The sequence below is a fragment of the Astatotilapia calliptera genome, chromosome 17 (genome assembly GCF_900246225.1).
Source record: "Astatotilapia calliptera chromosome 17, fAstCal1.2, whole genome shotgun sequence".
Classification (NCBI taxonomy): Eukaryota; Metazoa; Chordata; class Actinopteri; order Cichliformes; family Cichlidae; genus Astatotilapia; species Astatotilapia calliptera.
This window is the reverse complement of record NC_039318.1, coordinates 13466410-13487832: the sequence shown is the minus strand read 5'-3', so window position 1 is coordinate 13487832 and position 21423 is coordinate 13466410. Positions and strand designations below refer to the sequence as shown.

Sequence of the window (21423 nt, the reverse complement as noted above, 5' to 3'; positions counted from 1 at the left end):
AGACAGTGTTGCATCTATATCAGTTTTTGAGAGCAGGGCTCAATGGTGTAAATACGCCGTTATATGTGTAGCGTCTTTAAAAGACCAAAATCTTTCTGCCAAAATCTCAAAAAATCAATTTTTACAGCCTCTTACTGATGTGGATGTGCATCTTAAGTAGAAACACATCCACGGATGGTGTACAAATTTAGTGTGCGAGATTGATAAAAGACACGTGGTGACGTGTGTGTCTTTGAAGTGTTTGGAGCATATACTTTCTCTAAAATAAACACTTTCTTAAATTAATCTTTCAGTAAACTAAAAAAAGTAAACTTTTTTTGTTCTACGCACACCACACGTGAGAAGCACTGTTTATTTAAAGGAGAAAAACTATTTAAAGGCTAGAAGAGGTTAAGCTTACAAGCTGGGAGGTCAAAGATGATGTGCTGGAGGTGGAACTCACCGTAGGAGACCAGGAACACAGACACAAGGCCTGTCAGCATTACAGACTGAACCCTGTAGGGAAACAAAGCAGGAATAAGAAATAGGAAGATGGAGCGATGGAGAGAAAAAAGAAAATGCTGAAGGATAGATTTTCATTTAGCATGAAAACAAAGTAAGGTTGTGCAAAACTCAGTGTTTTATGAGTCACTGATTGATTACTATCACTCAATCTAAAAAGGTTTTTCAAGAACAGATATGGGAAAGCAGTGGGAGTAGAAGGAATGCATTCCAGTTTTCTGCAGGAAGGGCACTGGAAGAACTGGACCGACTTCTCTGCAGACGTAATCATCTGACATAAAAACCTGGGCTGTTACAACACAAGACAATGACAGTTCACAACCGCTTAATACCATTTAAGTGCCAAGAGGTTGGTGCCTGAGGACAGGTTGAAGGTAGCTCACATTTACTTTAACTTGCTCCAAGTTGCAACATATGTAACCATGAGCTGCTCCAACAAGACACTTTCTCATGGAGTCTCTGAAAAACTCATACAGTTTCTAAAGTGTTCATCTCACAAAGCTTTCAGAAGGCAAATAAACACATAATTTAAAAAAATAAGCCAATGTTTATGTCTGTCTGTGAGGTACGAAATTTTTACTGTGCAAAAAGGGATCTCTGACTCATTTGGACCAGTGAAACGCAGGACCAGTGAAACTCAAATTTCTGTCAGAGAAAAGAAGTTTAACAGCACATTTAATCCTCCAAAGATCTTAGAAGGTTTTTTTAATGCAATTATAAGAGAATTTCTCTGTTTTTCTACATACTGTAGTTAATCTATAAGTATTGTTCTTTGGACTTAAATTGTAAGAAATAAATGTGTAAAATTACAGAAATGTTCTGGTAGCTTTTTTCTCCACTTTGGACCCACTGAATAAAGCTGAAATCTTCCACAGTAGAAGTTTTATGTCATTTAATTGTTTTCTATTACTTAATTACTTTGGTGTAGTATGAATGTTCATGGGAGTCATTTTTTTATTAGTAGGAAAAGCAATAAAAATTATAAGACTGTCCAAAATTCTTTCTCTTCTTCACATTTTTCAAAGCTGTCCAGTGGCCAAATTCTTGCCCCCGGGTCTTATGTTTGAGATCGTCAGACTACAAGTTTGTGGATACAAAATCAAAAACTAGTGTTGCTACTTCTGCATATGCAGCGAGCTCTTTTCAACACCCCACGAACAGAAGATTAGAGAACAGACAGTAATACTTACATTGTAGCGGTCATCACGAGAGCATGGACCACATAGGCTTTGGCTGTGGTGAATCTCACTGAGGACAGAAAAAAGAGACACAGCTGTTTAAGGTGCTTGGATCTCCAAAGGGACTGTGAGTCAGGACTTTGTCGTGACCTGAATAAATAGTGACAATTAAAAGTCTTTGCAAAAGGCAGAGCCAAGGAGATTCTAAATGCAATTTTTCTATTAAAAAAAAAAAAGGTCTCTCGCTGATATGAGCACCTCCCTCTCTCCCGCCTCACACTCAACTGCTTTTCATTCATGAAACACACCAGGCAGGAGGAATGAATATTACAGGGAGATCTTTTCTGTATTTTGCCCATGTAACTGTTCACTAGACGTCGTGAATATAGATGTTAGATAAAAATAGGCAATTTGCTTTCTTTTCTCTCTAACAGAAATATAATCAAATTCAGATGTTTTCTGTTTATTTTTTTTCTATCGACCATCATCGTGAAGCTTTCCACTTCTGCTTGTTTCTGTGCCAAACAAGAGCAGCGAGGCAGTAAATGAATACAATCTTTTAATTCAGTGATACACCAACCCCAGACACACAGCGTCCTGGTGAAAAACAACACCACAGATGCACAGCAGGCACTGTGCGTTTGGTCTGAGTGTAATACTTACAGCACTTCTGTACAATACATCCAGCACTTCTGGATGGATGCAAACTGCATTTCGTTGCCTTGTACTTGTGACATGTGCAATGACAATAAAGTTGAATTCTATTCTATTGTAATACACCAATCATTAGCAAGCCAATCTGTGGCCAAATTTGTAAGGATCCACTGAAAATAAGAGCAAACTGGCCGACAGGTTTGTTATCTGGTGGAAACAGACCATAAAGGATTCAATGAATTCATGTAAAGCAGAAACATCAGTAGAGGAAGCATCTCATCTATTTAAAGGCACGTATACACCTGCCATCACCTTCATGTGATTCTTGGAACAGCTTTGGGGAAAGTCTGTTATGCAAAGCATTGTTATCACTTCAGTATAATTACTGAAAGAATCATCACAAAGGTTTCAGTTTCACGTTAACCTAACAGGAATCCTTTATGACAATATTACTGTATTTAACTAAAATTTCCCCCAAAAAACTCCAAAATTTTTAATGTTAATCCAATCCAACAACTTATGCTGTGCATTTCCTTTTTTTTTTTTTAGCAATTTTTTATTTTCTTAACTTACAGGGAAAAAGGTAACTCAGTTCACAAAAGCTATGGTGGGAGTAAGACTGCATATAGTGTATCTCAGTTATTATAAAAACAGTGCTCATGGCAGGGTCATGAAACACTTGAAGGCTTAAATGTTGTAGAGACAGATTTCTCACCCACAGTCATTTGCATGTGAGATGGAAAACAAGGATTCCCTGCTTGCATCCATGTTACAGCATGTGGAATTTGGAGCCAGGATGTTAACATATGTTGAGAAACTTCTATGGACAAAATAGTGAAATAGGAATGTGCTATGCATTTAATACCTGCATCACACTCCGTCGCACAGAAGAATTCAACACTGACACGATTCTCGCTGATTTGCAACACCTCCTACAAAGACTTCAGATTAATCACAGATGTTAATAGGATCGCAGTCACGGTGTAAACAAACTCCTCTACCATATCACAGTGTACTGATTCGTTAAAGTACGCAGGCCTACCAAGAACCAATCAAAATCTCAAAATCACAAAAAGATTCTTCCAAAAACAATAAAGTAATGAATTCCATGTGATCAGCTGTTGCACCATCTTAAAACAGGATAAATAAATCGTGCATAAATACACACCCACGGCGTCGGAAAAAGACGTGAATGTGTTCAAATAATCCTACCTTTGCCCAGCGTGCAACCAAACATGTGCAGCAGAGAAAAAGCTCAGCTGTCAATAAAGTGATGCTCACTCATCATCATCATCATCATCATCTGCAGGTGGAACTGAGCAACTCAGGGCTGTTATTCATGCCCTTCTTCCTACTCTGAGCACTGTTGCCCCCCCCCCCCTTCTTTGGAAACAATTTAGATCAAGACGAGCATCTGAAACTATTTTCCACTTGCAGGACTCCTATCCGTGTCCTCCAGGGACTCCACCTCGCCAGCTATTCATCCATGTCTGACTCACACCCTGACTGAAGCTGCTTTGCACAGAGGCGCGCAGGGGCTTGTTTCCTCCCCTCCTTCCCATCAGCAGCCACAAAAGCAGGAACATAGTTTCTGCCAAGCTGCATCACAACAAGTTTAAAAAGTTTGGCTATTCCATTCTTAGACACTTTACAGAAAAATGTGCTCTGGAACAAGCATATCATAAAAAGTTCAAGTGAAAAAAAGTGAGAAATTAAGAGAAACTAAGAGAAAAGTTAGAGATGATGCCCAGAAATCACAATCTAAGAGAAAAGTAATAAAAGGCATTTATTATCAGGCGGCAGGTACAGAAATGACGGAGGGGGAAACACATGCCACTAAAAAACGTTAAAGCTGTCAGTTTGTCAGAAGTGGGCGAGTTAACTCAGCAGTTATTCCTCACTTCTGTGTGGAAAAATAGAGGACCGCACAGGAGCGTGAAAGGTCACAGGCAGAAACACGATCGGACACGGCTTTAGTAATAACGAGAAAGGGTTCTTACGTCGCTGCCGAAGAACTTCGTGTGCGCTTCATTCAGTTGAATTTAATCCTTTCTGAAGACCTGCGCGCCTCTATCACAGCTCACTCCCCGCTAACTGAGACCGAGGGTAGCGATCAGGATTTCCCAGTGACAGACGGGCAGTTTCCCCTCCCTCTCGCAAAACGAGCCGCTGCCCAGAACGAGATTGAAGGCGGCTGAAACAGCTAAAGAGCCGAGGGAGGAGGGAGAGCCTCCAGTGCCCGGCCCATCGTGATGCGTTCAAGACATCTGCGGGAATCCCACAAGAATCTACTACGCTGTTGCTCAAGGTCTAAACTCGAGTGCAGTTTTGAAATAATTTAACCCTCCTCCATTATTATATTGAATATAAAACATGCTTTGTAATAAGTATGACAAGATAAATGGAATCATTTGTTTAAAGTTAAAACTGACTAAATCCATCTATCTATGGATGAGTCTAGTTTATGCGTCTCTTTAGCCTGCCATATGTTTATAGATAGGGTAACTACTGTATCTGGGAAGTCTTTCACACCAATAACTGGAATACTGAAAGCCACTTGCACTCGTGGGCCATGAAAATGTGCAAAACGTTAATGACTTGGTTTGCCCTCTCCTTCCAGGTTTTCATTCCATTAAAAGCCCATAAAGTGTGTGAGCCAAGTAATTTTTTGCATATCCAAAATATCTGAGTGAAGCAGTAACTTGCTTTCTCTAGTCACGGTTCCGAAGCACCACTGTTATTAATTCTTCTGCTGTGAACCTGAATCTCAAACCTGAGTTTGAGATATATGTTAACTTTACAGTAAGCACTTGTTATACCCAGTGTTGGGACTAACGCGTTATTAAGTAACGCGTTAGTCCCAACACTGGGTATACCCGAGGGCTAAGCATCACACAGAATAAGGGCTTGTCTGATCCCTGCGCTCAGAGGGTCTCGCTAATAATTAAATAATTAATTATTTAATTATGAATAATTATTATGAATAATTAAAGACAGAGAATAAGAAATGTTACACCTGGGAGAAATTAACGGCTTTACAAGAGCACCATCACGAGGTTTTTGTTTTTTGTTTGTTTTTTTTGACAGTAAGTTTGTCATTGGCCTTATGCGGTGATAAGCAATTTTTACTCCCTTCTTCTTGAGTAAAAAAAGAAAAAGACTGTCACTAAAGCACAAGTGAAACTGAGTCTGCTGATTGTATATGTGCAAACAGTCCAGTAGCCTACTTAGGGTTATTGTGACATGCAGCTTTTTCCTTTAATTTTGAATTACCTTAACAATTTCTTCTAGTCCTGGAAAAAAGAAAAAAGTTTCCCTGTCCACACCACGAAGTCAGCCTACTTTTCCAAATGCAAACAGGCAGTCTGTTATTTGAATGGAAGGTATGTCTGTATTATGATTAACTATACAGGGCTTTCACAGCAGTGAATGAATTTGTTGTTCTGAGTGATGTAGCACACAAGTGAAAATACAGAACTTACTTTATATGTAATACCCGCTGTTCATTCATTGCCCCAAATGTGCCCCAAACAGAACACGTGGTAAATACACAGGCATGCTTTAATTTTCTGATTTGGCACTGTTTAAAACGTTTTGCAATACACCAGGTTTCCAGGACATCGGGACACTTTATCAGTAATCTTAATTCTGGCTGTATCCTGTCTGTCACGTGCATTGCAAATGATATTAAATGTAATGTAATAGCATTCATTAATCAGCGGCTGCCAAACTGACCAAAGCATTGTAGCTACATTTGTGGCAGCGCATGAAGTGAAACATAATGCTACTAATTAGTATTGCAGTTGGAATATGTGGTTATTGAGTTGACTAGTCTGTCTATAGGTGTGAATTCTAATTAGTTTAATTTAGAATCTGAGACATATGATTATATTCACTGTGACATTTCTTAAGGGGCACAGTGCGTGGGTGTATGTGAATAGTGTGACGATCCACAGTCCACTTGTGACTGTTAAGTCATTTTTCGGGTTCCAGTTTGCTTTTTAGATTTGATTTTTCTGAACTCTGACTAGGCTTAGGTAAGCCCAAGAGCAGCTCGGTTTCAAGCTGAAACTGCTCTCACATTACAGTTGATTGTGCAAGCAAATTATTGAGAAACATAATTGTGTTTCCTTGTGACAGTGACCTTTAGTTATCATAATCACTGTCACAGTGATTATGTGACAGTTTTTTTTTTTTCGCCTGTCCTGTTTGGCTCTTTTGCCATCAGAATTATTGTCTAAAGGTGAAGAAAGATGCCCAACGGATTTACTTTACCAAATGGACCATCCCAGCCTTGCCATAATGGTCTATTTGATTCACGTTTTATTATTTATTTTATTTTATTTTCACTTGTTAAATACGAGACAGACTTCACTGGGGAAAAGAAAGGGGAGAAAGAAAGGGAAAGAAAAACAGCAGGGAAGAGGGACGGGGATAAAGGGCAAAAAACAAAAACCAACAAAATAAGCAGACAAAAAATACAAATATCTGAATCACCTATTGAAAAAGAAAAAAAAAGAGAACAAGCAGAAGAAAAAAACAAGAGCAACATAATAAACAACATCACGATTATCTATGTGAATATAACAGTAAATACTAAATATTAAACATTATTGTGCAGCACGTAAGATCGACAGCGCACAGTGTGCTTTGAGGTAGGAGCCAAAAAGGGTGTAGTTTGTGTGTGTGAGTCCCCGTGTGTACAGCTGTGAGCATGGACGCGCTTGTATTTGCAGTCAATCAAAGTACACCAGGTTTCAAAATACTGGCTATCATTGACATTACAAAAACTGCATAGACATTTATGTTTCAGTTTCACAGGTATTTGCATGCGAAACATGCAATCCACCATATTGACACCAGAAATGTCTTGGTTGGTAACTGTATGTCCACATGTACAGTAATGTTCACATTCAAAAGCATTCCAGTAAAAAGCAAACAAGTTTTTGTTTCTTTACTGTTCACTACAGGAGGTACAGTAGAAACACGGTATGATAGGACAGAGAAAGTTTTACAGTATTGCTTACAGTGAACAAAATATCCATGAAACACACAAGAGCATTCTGAACAAAAAAACAACAGCAAAAAGCCAAGATAAAAAGGGGGGGAGGGGGAGGGGGGCTATAAAAAGGCAAAAGATTTGCATCTAATCTCTGCGATCTTCAGGGTTAGGCCACATGTTTTCATCAACATCACATCTGATGTTATCCAAGTCGATGCACCTGGGATAAAGGTTCCTTCATGTAATGATCTGCTAGAGGGTGTGGGGAGCCACAGCCCCGTCCACCAGGGCATGAAGCAGGTATGGAGGAGATCAAGACTCCAGACATCCAGAGGCTCTCAGAACACAAGAGACCAAGGAAGACCAACAGAGGGGCAGCCGCGCCACTGTCCCAGAAAGAGCTGAGGAGAGTCCCAGATGAGGGCTCACTCAGCAGCCGCAGCGGCCAGCTCCCCCGCTGACCCCAGTAGGCACCCCCATAATCTACAACCCGCCAGGGAGAGGGGGCCCAGGCCCCTCCGGACCGGGGCCTAGTTCGGCAGCGCCGCCTGGCCCCACAGAGCCCAGGACAGCCAACCCGACCCCACCACAGAGAAAACTGCACCCACCCCGTCATCCACTCATCGTCCAGACTACACAAGACAATAGACGCCCAGGCTGAGATCTTCCTCCACCTCTCCTGCATCTCCTCCTCCTGCAGAGAGAGTTCCTGAAGAGAGGAGACCTCCTGCAAGATGTAACAGCCTCCCCCACCAGTTGAAGAGCCCCACAGGTGGCTCAATGAGCCGGCGGAACCCTGCACCAGGGCTGGGCCCCCATACACCCACCCACCCACAACCCTGGCAACACACCAACCGGGACCCAATCCCCCAAGGCCAAGCCAGGGCCCCAGCCCAGAGATGGAGCGCCCCCAGAACCTCACGCCTGTCCCGGACCCACCCAGGGGCAGCCATGCTACCAGGTCAGTAACCCACGTCTGTCAGCACAGACCCTCCCCTAGCCCCGCTGCACGCAGCCACGAGGAAACCGTCACCGGAGAGCCAACAGAGCCCTTAACAGGCCATGACCGCAACCCCGGGTTGAACCCTCCAAGGAAGATGCTCCTGGCTTTTCATTTCCAAATGATACTTTCAGCTGCAACGTTAACTGATTAAAGGCTTTTGCCTCAGTTTCACATCCTTCAAAGCTGCATGGAGAACTATGACGTTAATTAGATGTTTATTATTGTTACAGCGACGACAAGAAAGGTTTTTTGGTTTTACTCAAACCCTGACATTTAGGTGAACACAAAATATATGCAGTAATACACTCCTTTGAATCTTGTTCAGGAGGTAGGGACAACAATCATATGTGAAAGACTCACTGAGCAAGGCTGGAAATGCTTTTCAAAGATATCAATCCATCAATTTTAGCGTAAACACTGCAGAGAAACTTTAGAGCAGAGAGGACACTGAAAAGCTAAAATAGGCTAACAAAGACATTCACACTTACATTCTTATATGCCACATCATCTGACTCGCATGCCTTTGGATTTTCACAGGGAAATGGAGCATGTGGATGATATCCAGAGCGACATGAGGAACAGATTAAATGTTGTCAGAGACTGCAGCTGGCCCAGCAGCTCTTTACTGAGTGGCAGGAAGGACGGATGTGTCAACATGTGCGTAGTAACGTTTGCATCTGGGGACTAAATGACAGATAATACCCTCACAAATATAGTAGTGCTAGTGTGCATGTGTATGTGTGTGCCATAGTGAGATAGTGCCTGCAGTCACTATAAGCCATTATGACGTAGAAAGGATGCGTCACTGCATAAACCGCCTTTGCAAAAAAATGAGGAGATTAATTTGCAAGGGGAGTTCCTTGATCTGCGTCATGATAGAGGTGCATCACCTCGCTTTCACAGCCCACCGGTCTTTATGGAGATTGATTTGGCTCATTGTTTTCAGCAGCCTGCGCTGCACTGTCGCTATACTATACTGCAGGGATGCTTGGAAGAATCTGGTTTCACACATTCAAAATCCACCCACATGAGCGTCAAACAGGAGTAAAAGGACGAGAGATGACAAGTATGTTTGGTTTTCCTGCTGCTGCATTTGTCTTTAGTTACTTTTTGTCAATTTATGTGAGAAAACATATGATTCAGCTGCTTGATGGAAAACAAGTGTAAAATGCTTTTTTCCTACTTTTGGACCATTTTTAAATGGTAAATGGTAAATGGTCTGTATTTGTATAGCGCTTTACTTGGTCCTAAGTACCCCAAAGCGCAAATGTTTGAATAGTGTTATTCACACTTACAGACGACATTACTCATAAAGACAACATGCTTTGGATTGTGGAAAAACAGCAAACTGCTGCCAAAGTTAATAGCTTTTTTTAAACCCAGATCTCTTCAGCGCTTCAGCTGACATTCTTGCTGTTGGGGATATTTGACATTTTTCATGGCACTTTCAAAGAAAGTTAGTGAAAAATTAGATGTGTAGTGTCTGACATTGTACATAAAACTGGGTTAAAATCTAAGGTTCAGTGATTAACAGACCAGTGGAAAGACAGCCTCACCAAAAGCATGACATCATCCTCTGGAATGACATCATGCTAACGTGTGTGCAGCGGTGACAACACCAACTGGTATGCTGGTATTAATAAAAATAATCTAATTATAAATCTAATTTTTAAAATTACAAGCTCAGCATCTGATGAGTGACAGGAGCAGTTTTTTGTTCTTTTTTTTTTTACCACAAGGATCCGGTCTGCATGTGCTTTCTGTGCTGATGTTCAGTCTTTGAGGTGGTTGCTCTTTGTTGAGGGGATTAGACAAACCCTGATGCTCAGTAAGAAAAGGAAGAAGATAACTGCTCCTACATGCATCGCATTACCATGTGAGTAATTGTTCCTTATACAAACTGAAACGACCACTATTACTATTAAACTAATGCACATCACATCATGGAACACATTTTTTTAAAAATATAATAGAAACCTCAACTAAAATCCACCAAAAAAAAAAAATCTCAGTTGATCTAATTGATCAATATCTTTTAATAGTAAAAAGTTATTAAAAAAACAAAACAGAAATGTCACAAATAGTTTGACGTGACGCCATGCACCATCTCACCAACAAGCCAAATGCTGTCAGAGAAGGGGGGGATCAATCCATGTCCGTGCTGCTTATGTCCACATGAATTGTTTGTTGTACAATATTTTGTATGAGCCACTAAAAAGTAGGTGGATGACCTGACAAGAGATCTACAGTATCATTGCTGCAGCAGATGAGTCACACACGGTCTCAACATTATGAGTGGATGCTGTCTAACAAACACCCCCCAGTGGCTTGAAGCATAAAGATGCCTCTGCGTCTCACAGGTTGGGAAGCCATTCATGAATAGTTAAACACATGGCATGCTGAAAAAACCTTTGGGGAGGAGATTGCATAGCGAGAGGATGAGGTCATCCTTAAGTCTGGTAAGGATGATGTCACTTGAGGGGAATGATATCATCTCTTCATTTTAAATGCATGATGTACATGTTTTCATCCCCTTCTACGTGAATTCAAATCACATTCAAAGAGTGACTTCAAATTCATGCTTGCTTTGTACCCTAGCTTTCCATATTAAGCTGTGACCCTTGCATCTATAATTTCAGCATGAAAGAGAGGAAATAAAGCAGGAAATAGAAACAGATAAATCGCTATTGTTAGAGTGTGTGTTCCACAGAAATTACTCATCTGCCATGTTTTTGTTTTCAGCTATTCTCTGGAAGGAACCCGTTTGCAGTTGGCAGGAAGGCTTATCTTTCTATAGAAATTTTATACTTCTTCAGTATTCTTAACTGTGAATTTTAAAGGAGTAAAGAGAAGACAAAACAAAACACAACTCACAAACACGCGTTGTCGTCCTGGAGCTGCTTTTTCTTGGAAAGAGAGAGCGATAGGGCAAGAGGCCAAATTATGCAGAGCAAGAGGAGCAACAGTAAACTGTGTAGATATGTGCATTAATTCATTATTTATTTTCTACACTTCTTGTGTGCCATAAGTGATCCCATAACATAATATAATATATAAAATATTGTGTATATTGCATTGTTGTGTCTATTAGACCCCATTCCCGCAAGACTGCTCAAAGAAGTCCTACCATTAGTTAATACTTCAATTTTAAATATGATCATCTATCTCTAGATATCGCTAAGTACTGCACTCCTTTAAAATGGCAATAATTACACATTTACTTAAAAAGGCATCACTTGACCCAGATATCTTAGCTAATTACAGGTAGTTGTAAAATAGCTGGCTGATCATCTGCAGAGGAATGGTTTATTTGAAGAGTTTCAGTCAGGCTTCAGGGCTCATCAAAGTACAGAAACTGATTTAGTGAGGGTTACATGTGGTCTTCTTATGGCCTGTGACAGTGGCAATAAGAAGGATCAAATCTGTGCTTCTCCAGCTAGACCTCAGTGCAGTGTTAGATACTGTTACTGTTGACCACAGTATTTTATTATAGAGCATGCTGTATGAATTAAAGGTACTGTGCTGGTTTAAATCATATCATAGACTCTAATTTGTTAATGAGGAGTCCTCTTCACACACTTTGTTTAATTATGGAGTTCCACAGGGTTCTGTGCTAGGAACAATTGTGTTTGCATTACATATGAGGTTTCTTCCTGTTTAAAAGGGGGTTTTTCCTCCCCACTATTGTCAAGCACTTGCTCAAAGGGGTCATTCGATTGTTTGGGTTTTCTCTGTATTATTGTATGATCTTTTCCTTCCAATATAAAGCACTTTGAGACGAGTGCTGCTGTGATTTGGTGCTATATAAATAAAATTGAACTGCATTGAATTGTTGCCTTTTAACAAGAAGATCCTGGACTCTAATTCACTATCTGGTCTGTATGCAGTTTGCATGTTGTCCCCGCATTTCGGTGAGTTCTCCGGCTTCTTCCAACAGTCAAAAGACATACAGTTAGAGGGGTTGGGTTAACTTATGGTTTAAATTGGTCATAGGTGTGAGTGTGATTGGTTATCTAGGCCTGTCGTGACTTGTCCAGGGTGTACCCTGCCTCTCACTCCATTGCAGCTGGGATAGGCTCCAGCCCCCCTTGGAACCCTAAATTGGACAAGTTTGGAAAAATGGATGGACGTAATATAACTAATTTATTTATTATATGGTATTTTCCACTGGGGAAATTTTCGGCCCATGCTTACGGGAATACATTTTCCCTTCCAACTCCCATCTTGAATTTTCTAATTCTAAAGATGTGAATGAGTATCTGTGCAGTTCAATACAGAACATCAGATGTTTTTAGTGTGTTTGTGCTCAGTGTGCAGAATATACTGTTGAGCTCTCTGTTTTCATGTTTGTGGAAGGTCCTTGGACTGGACATCCTTGTTTCCACTGGCATTTTGCCCAGGCCACACTATGAATGTCCCTGTTAGAAACGCAGTCACGCCTAGCAGGCAGCTGCCTTGCTGCTGAGCAGAAGAAATCCTGAAAGTTTGCCAAACACACACCTTTGCCCTCATGGGTTTTTTTTTCTGAAAAGACATGACCACTCAGTAGTTGAGGGCACATGCTTGTTATATCATGAATTTGATTCTTCATCATATGTGCAGCAGTGTGTACTGACAAAAGCGTGCTTTCCCAGTTCACAGCTGTAACACGTGTTTCCTTACGGGATGTGCTGGCAGAAATACAAGCTGACACTGCTTCTGTCATTAGCTCTTGTTTGTACAGCCAAAATCTAAAATAAAAACAGGCCAATCTTTGGAAGCCACACCAGCAGAATATTACTAAGACACATGCTACCCACCTGAACATTGTTGAGACAAGCACACAACACAGTCTGGAATGTGGGGCCTCCCTGCTGCTGCGGAATCAGGGCGGTCTGCTTCTCCCCACCCCAGGGAAAAGGGTAACACCACCTGGGTCTGGGTGCAGTTTCCCCCTCCAGGGGCAAGGGTACCTAGACCCAGGGCTTAGAGTACGCTTGGGGAGTGTGATTGTGTGTACAGTGTCTCTCTATGTCCATCTCCACGTTGGGTGAGTGTTGAGTAATTGCATATGAGAGCATGAGGGTGGGAATGGATGTTTGTATCTGTGTGTGCCTGTTTGTCTGTGTCCATATGTCAGGTTGGGTATCAGACGCCACCTCTCTGGGGACATCCCAGGTCCTCCGAGGTATGAAGGTCTATCTCCCCCCACCACTTCCCCTGCCAGTGGCAGACGCCCTCAGACATCGGTGCGTTGGTGGTTCTTTGTGTCTGGGGATGGGCACCCAGGTACACACCGGCTCACTCCTTGGTGGCTGCTTGTCGGGGCCTGGAGCCTGGGGCCCGCTTGGGCCACTTCGGGGGTGGGGTGCCCTCAGCCTCTCGGCTTCGGGCTCGGTCACTCTGGCACAGCTGGCTGCCAGCGGAGCTCACGGGCACGTCACTGCAACCCCTCCTGGCTTCTGCTCCGCGGCTGCTGAGTGACCCCTCATCTGGGACTCTCCTCAGCTCTTTCTGGGATAGTGGCGCGGCTGCCCCTCTGTTGGTCTTCCTTGGTCTCTTGTGTTCTGAGGGCCTCTGGATGTCTGGAGTCTTGATCTCCTCCATACCTGCTTCATGCCCTGGAGGACGGGGCTGTGGCTCCCCCACACCCTCTAGCAGATCATTACATGAAGGAACCTTTTAAAAACAAGCTCACAGGTGTACACACGGGGACTCACACACACAAACTACACCCTTTTTGGCTCCTACCTCAAAGCACACTGTGCGCTGTCGATCTTACATGCTGCACAATAATGTTTGATATTTAGTATTTACCGTTATATTCCCATAGATCATCGTGATGTTGTTTATTCTATTTATTCTCGTTTTCTTCTGCTTGTTTTCTTTTTTCGTTCTCAACAGGTGAAATTTAAAAAGTATCTACTGTTATCTACTGTTAGCTAGTTAATTGTAATGGTGTTGTTTTTATTATGTTGCTCTTTGTTGTTTGTTTTCTCTTCTGGTTTTTTATCTCCATACAGGTGATCCAGGTGTTTTGTTTGTTTTTCGTTTTTTTTCTTCTCCCCTTTCTCACCCTCTCTTCTCCCTTCTATTTTTTTTCTCTCCCTCTCTTTCCCTCATTCTTTCTCCCTGTCCTATCCCCCAGTCATGTCTGTCCCGCCTTTAAAAAACGAAAATAAAATAAATACATAATTATAATAAAGGTCAATCAAATGGACCAATATGGCAAGGCCATGATGATCCTAAAGATCCAAACGGGACAGGCAAAAAAAAAAAGCACACAACACACTGCAACACAGGCACTCCCTGATGGCACTAGCCTATCCCAGTGTAGGTAATCTGAAATATTTTGACATTGTTATTTTTTCACTTGCGCTTTATTTTCTCTTCAGAAATGTGCAAGTGTGTGGCACAGCTGCACATTAGATGCAGTGTCTGCCACTTCTTTTTTTTTTTTTTTTTTGCCTGTCCCGTTTGGCTCTTTTGCCATCAGAATTGTTGTCTAAAGGCAAAGAAAGATGCCCAACGGATTTACTTTACCAAATTGACCATCCCAGCCTTGCCATAATGGTCCATTTGATTCACCTTTTATTGTTTATTTTATTTTCACTTGCTGAATACGGGACAGACTTGAATGGAGGAAAGAAGGGGAGAAAGAAAGAGGGAAAGAGAAACAGCTGAGAAGAGGGACGGGGGAGAAGGGCAAAAGACAAAAACCAACAGAACGGGCAGGAAAAAAAAAGAAAAGAAAAAAAAATGCATATATCGATCACCTGGATCACCTGTTGAGAAAGAAAAAAGAAAACAAGCAGAAGAGAACAAGAGTAATAGAACAAACAACATCACAATGATATATGGGAATATGACAGTAAATACTAAATATTAAACATTATTGTGCAGCAATAATTTAGAAGTGTCTGCCACTTCTAAAAGAGACTGGCAAAGAAAATAGCCAAGAGGCAGAAAGAAAGTGTGAGTCAGGCAGTCCAGCTCAGCCAGTCACTTATGTGCACAAAGCCCCAGAAACAGCTCTGGGTGCCAATATACTTTCACTGAATTTGCAACAGGTGACGAAGCTTTCAACATTAAGGCCTCCTGGCCCACTCATAACACTGTTGAACCATTAAAAAAATAGATTTAGCAAAAAAAACCCAAAACAAAATAAAGATGTACCTTGGGCTCAATGGTGTTATTGCAATGTGTTTCTGCTCTTTGTGTTCTTTGATTGGTCGATAAATTGACTAACATTGGAAACAGTCATTTGTTTCTAGCTTTCTGTTCTTATTTTCTTACTTTGGTGACCCTCCTGTGTTTTTGTTGAACAGATTTGCCTTTGTGCTGCTACACAGATGGAGGTCGATGATATCATGTGCACAGTTATGACGTAATAACCCCACCCGCTCTGAACAGGTTGTGTTGTGCGTGTGTGACAGAGAGAGAGAGAAAGAGAGCAAGAGAGAGTATTAGTGTGCAGCCCTCAGGTCTCACAGGAGTCATTGAGAGAGCTGCAGCGAATACATTTCATTCGATTTGTAAAGATCTGTGCTCCTCAGCTGGCACAAACACCGCCTGAAAAACAAAAAGCACTGAGTTATTTTGTGTGTGTGTGTGTGTGTGTGTGTGTGTGTGTGTGTGTGTGTGTGTGTGTGTGTGTGTGTGTGTGTTGGGGATGGGGGGGGGGGGGGGTGGAGCGGGCATGATGAAAAACCAGTGACTGCCAGATGTAAGTGGATCCATCTGGCTGTGACACCAGGAAGGCTTGAAGATGAACTCGCGTGGGGTGGAGCTGTTTAGCATCAGAGGCCATAGCAAAGGCCTTGGGGGCCCAGTTGAGATGAGTATTGCCTACTCATCTTGTAGTCGTGTCTTTCTTTTTTTCTATCACCCTCTCTGTCCTTTTCCCTCTGGCTCCTACAAATCAGCGCACAGTCCGCAGCAGCAGGCATGACAATGTGCTGACACGAGAACACTGTACTGACTCTCACTTTGTTGTCCATTCTGCCAGAACCACATCATCAGCGCCTGATAGAATGACTTATAAAACCACAGCCTTTCTCTGGTGCACAGTTTCACTCTTATTTCTGTGCACACATGCGTGCGCACACACGCACACACACACACACACACACACTGTGTTTTCATGTCTTGTGGGGACATCTAATTGACATAATGCTTTCCCTGGCCACTTACCCATCAAAAATGAATGCCTAACCTTAACCCAAATGTAACCCTGACACTGAAACCATATTTTGAGTCTCAAAAATGCCTTCAAACTCGTGAGGACCAGGATTTTGTCTCCATAATGGTAAATGGTAAATGGCCTGTATTTATATAGCGCTTTTCTAGTCCCTAAGGACCCCAAAGCGCTTTACATATCCAGTCATCCACCCATTCACGCACACATTCACACACTGGTGATGGCAAGCTACATTATAGCCACAGCCACCCTGGGGCGCACTGACAGAGGCGAGGCTGCCGGACACTGGCGCCACCGGGCCCTCTGACCACCACCAGTAGGCAACGGGTGAAGTGTCTTGCCCAAGGACACAACGACCGAGACTGTCCAAGCCGGGGCTCGAACCGGCAACCTTCCGATTACAAGGCGAACGCCCAACTCTTGAGCCACGATCGCCCCTTGGCTGCATAAGGGCTGTTGGTCCCCACAAGTATAGTAAACTTTGAATTTTTGGTCCCCACAAAGACATGAATACACACACACACACACACTGACACACTGAGCCAGTGTGTCGCTGATTCTGTCCAAAGTAAATTATGTTTTCAGACACTCACACAGCTTCTCTCTTACTTTTTCCTTTGAGAGACGAGAAACTCTTTAAAGGATCATTTCTCTTCTTTCCACCTTCCAGGGCAGAACACAAATATGGACAGAATTAGCGAGAATAGGAGAAAAGAGGATTCCCAGAGCAAAACTTGTGCGTCATCAGATTTGATTATCTCGAACCCGGTGCGCTGGCCCTCGCGGCAATAGTGATAAAACAGTAAAGAAGTGAAGTGGAGTCAGGCAACAAGACCAGTAGTTGACTATCATCTGACGTCTAATATCATGACAATGAGTCTTTTGTTTCCTGCAGTGATTTAGTATTTTAAATCTTTAAGTAGACTTTCAGGCTGAATAAACTGAAACAAATTGCCTGTCATTCCCAAGTCATGTTTGATCAAATAATTTATACTACTGTATTGTTTAAGCACATACAGAACTCATTGAGATCAAATCAGATTGTCTCTGGTGTCGGCTTTGGCAACTTAAACTCACACACACTCGGGGAAAAAATACTCCAGTTCCAAGGGAACATTTATGAAACAGGTGTGTGGCACTGGTAAAAATTCAGTCTGTGCAGCATGAACATATTGTAAAGCAAGTTCACATAAACCTAGACTTAGAGCTTTTTATTGTCATTGTGCAGTTTATTGCATAGCGAAATTGGTTAGCTGGATCACAAAGGTGCAAAAGTAAGAAGAGAAAACGATATACAACGAAGGGAAAAAATAAATAAATAATAATAAAAAAATAAAAACCAATATATATGTATACATATATGTGAGTGAAACTGTATACATGATGTATGCGTAAGAAACACTGAAACAGAAACATTGTGTGGCTGTATACAAGGGCAGTTATAAAATGTAATAAATACATAAATAAGGGTGCAGGGGCTATGGTCATTTAGGAAATATATAACTCCTCTACTTCCTTCTAACTCAAGAAAGCCTACAGATAGCTGCAAAAGCAATAAGAAAGGGGAAACCGAGCCCATGCAGCATTGTTTCCCTTGGCCTGTGCCCAGCCAATTTTTACATATTGAGAACACATTATTGTGGACAGAAGGGCTATAACAGAAACATTAGTAGTAGTTGTAGTTGTTTACTGATTAACTAAGACTATCGATCAAACATATCTAGGAGGAAAAAGTAGCAACATGCCAGTGAGGAGTCTTCACAAACAGCCCAAGCAGGCAACAAAACTGGGTTAGAGTGTTTCTAAAAAGAAGCTAAATGTAATTCAGTCACTTCTCTTTTTGTAACACCAGCTCTGTTGTCTGTCTAGTCACTCCCACACTCATTAGCAGCTTCATTTTCTATGTTTAACTCTAGAACTCTGCTGTCCTGCTGCTGGCCTGTTAAAACTACCTGCTTTAAAATATTCGCCTGTTTTTGCTCAGCAGCAAAGCTTCCATTTCTCCTTAATGCATTTGAGCATGTGCAGTTTTACTAAGATGGCTCAGATTAACAACAATAGATTTTTGGCGGGCTTGATGTCAACGCAGAAAAACTATGTGAGGACAGGTTCTGAATTACCAGGCCTCTTTTTTTGACTTTGTTTCAGAAAACACAGATGTTGACGTCTCTATGACGGATTGTAAATATTCGACCTGAATAATGTGAAACACGTCAAGATGACCTTACACAGTGCGTAGCTGAAAGGTTACATTTGTTAACAAATGGCTCTTTGAGGAAGTTCTGTGAGAAGTAAAGCAGCAACAAACACACAGACATTAATCCAACAAAATCTAATACCAAAGTCTCTGCACATAAATAAATAATATAATCAGGTCAACAGAGGAGCCTTCATCGCTGTCATCTACGCTGCTCTGCATCCTGCACCCCTGACTGGATACTAATAGGTAGCTAAGCAACTGCTGAATGCTAATGGCAAACCTAATGTCAATAAACATATCCAGGGCCATTTTTACTGAATACATGACACTAAAGTCTTTATCAACTCAAATTAAACTGGAAAACCAGGCTATCAGTAAGTGTAAATGATACTCACTCACTCTGTGCTGCTGATTTTGTGTGTGGCAAGCCTCCCATAAAATAGCAGCTTTAGGATATAAAACTGGAATAGACTATTGAAAAGGTAAAAGCCAATAAAAAAAATTAAAGAAAACCACTCTCTTCCTTTTGCACTCCACATAAGCACAGGAATCTGCACCACAGTCATCATGAAACTATAAGTACTTACAGGAAATTAAAGTTTGAAACAGTTAAACCAGGGGGGGGGCGAGGAGCTCCGATAAATGCTGGAGTTTGTTTTATATCAATAAATCAGAATCTTGTGTTTACCAACAGTTTGGCTTAATGTCCACAATTCCCCCAGTTTTTCAGTTGCCTGTATGTGAGTTTCTTTTTCATTCTTAAGGTACTCGTGTTAAATTATCAGCTGCAAGCTGTCAAGTGCACGCAATAACATCCTTGTGGGTTTCTGTTTGAGTAATGCCTTAATGTCTCACTGCATCCGTTGAGCACCACTGAGAGCATCACTTTGGTTGTTATAACGCCTCGCAGGGACGTATCATTTGAGATGCAAACTTTCTTCCAGTGCCATCCTGAATGAATGCTCTATATCTATTCTTTCAAATCAAATTCTCCTGGCGCAGGTCATAGAATCCCCTTTTTTATTTCAGTGTTTTCCAAGCAAAATGGCTTATTGAACCTCGAGTTATATTTGCAGTCTGAAGCTGTAAACCATTGAGGCTATCGGTTCAGTTTCAAACTCATTGTCATTATAATCAAGCTTTCCTCCAGGCTTAGAGTGACATTTAAAACATAAAAACTGTGTAAATAATCATTTTTAATAAGAGTAAAACACTTACTGCAACTCACTGGAACTGCAACACTTACAGTAATGGAAGGAACAAAACTTCTAACCAACATATTTTTTCACCTTTTTGAGGATAGCTTGACCTTTCCTATGGCGTTCAGCAGTGACTAAGCAGAGCTTGGTAGAAATCAGTATGTGCACGTGTAACTGCACATGGGTTTGTGTGTGTTATCAGAAAACAGATTATCAGAAAAATAAACGAACCACGTCACATAACAGCCTTAATAGAAATTGTGGGTGAATTAGTGTCCGAGAAAGAGGAACAGTGTATGGGTGCCTGTAAATGGCATATAAATGAACGAGCAAACAAAACGAGGACTGCGATAATGGCAGAAAATGGAAAAAGTGAAGCCGAAGCAACACAGAGAATGAAGCAAAGCACAGAAACTCATTTCATTATATTTATCTACTTGGAAAAATATATATATTTTCCAATAAGTGAATACTGGGTCATGCCTTCCTTCCTAGAATATTTGCACCTCTACATAGCTAAAAGCATTAGCATCATATCACACTGACATAAACCGATATAAACTCATAAACAGGTGGGATGAAGTATTTTGTTGTGGGACGCGCAGCACCGGAACATTTGGTGATCATATACTTCAAGCTGCTGATTCACAGGAGAGACGGAAGACAAGCAGACACACTGAGGCATGGGAACATCAGAATGGTACGCTTCAAATTAGCGTCCTGATGAATGCCAGGACCAAAGGGTTCTCAGCAGAGCAATGCACTGTAACAAGATGATCAAAGGTATTCACATCATCCATCGGGGGTTTATCTGATCGGGGTTCTCCAAAAGAAGTAAAAGTTTCTTTGTTTTGTTTTTTCAACTTAAATTTGCTGCATATATGTCAAATTTTATCTTCCCGTATCCTTTTTAGACAGGAAGGATTTGTATTTCAAATAATGCTTCCTAGGTTACTTTCTTTTTTTCCATCTAATCTCTTGCTCATCCTTTGCATCTGTCAGCTTTCAGACTAAACAGAGCTGTGTGTATCCACACAGAACTCCCTCACACACACACACAGAGTTTATCTTAATGTTTACACCGCGGGCGGGCGGGCGGGCGGGCGGACGGACGGACGGACGGACGGACAGACAGATAGATAGATAGATAGATAGATAGATAGATAGATAGATAGATAGATAGATAGATAGATAGATAGATAGATAGATAGATAGATAGATAGATAGATAGATAGATAGATAGATAGATAGATAGATAGATAGATAGATAGATAGATATTATTTAGACAACTGCGTTTCAAGTGAGCAAACAGCATCACCATGGAGATGTCCGTAACCATTACCTCACCTTTTGCTCTCAAAATTTAAATAACAGAGTTTGTGCAGCTGGCTTCATTCTGCATCCAGCAGAATAGCCACAGCTCTTATTGCTAACACAGAGTGAAAAACTATAGTGGCTCCTTCTCCAAACGCCAGCTACTAAAGTGTCGATCGAAGCCAGACAGTT

General features: G+C 41.4%; 1 protein-coding gene across 4 annotated transcripts in view; it reads right to left on the bottom strand.

Annotated features, from left to right (window-relative positions):
* The window catches only part of lepr (leptin receptor), a 51126-nt gene that overhangs the window by 18868 nt on the left and 10835 nt on the right, over positions 1-21423 (bottom strand). For 3 of the 4 annotated variants that reach the window (XM_026146488.1, XM_026146486.1, XM_026146487.1), the window contains 2 exons: positions 1692-1749; positions 443-495 (listed from right to left, as the gene is read on the bottom strand). In XM_026146488.1, the coding sequence (XP_026002273.1) occupies positions 443-495; positions 1692-1749 (111 nt within the window). Of the gene's footprint in view, positions 1-442; positions 496-1691; positions 1750-4333; positions 4746-21423 lie in introns of those variants that run through there. The other variant, XM_026146489.1, reaches the window with a different exon arrangement.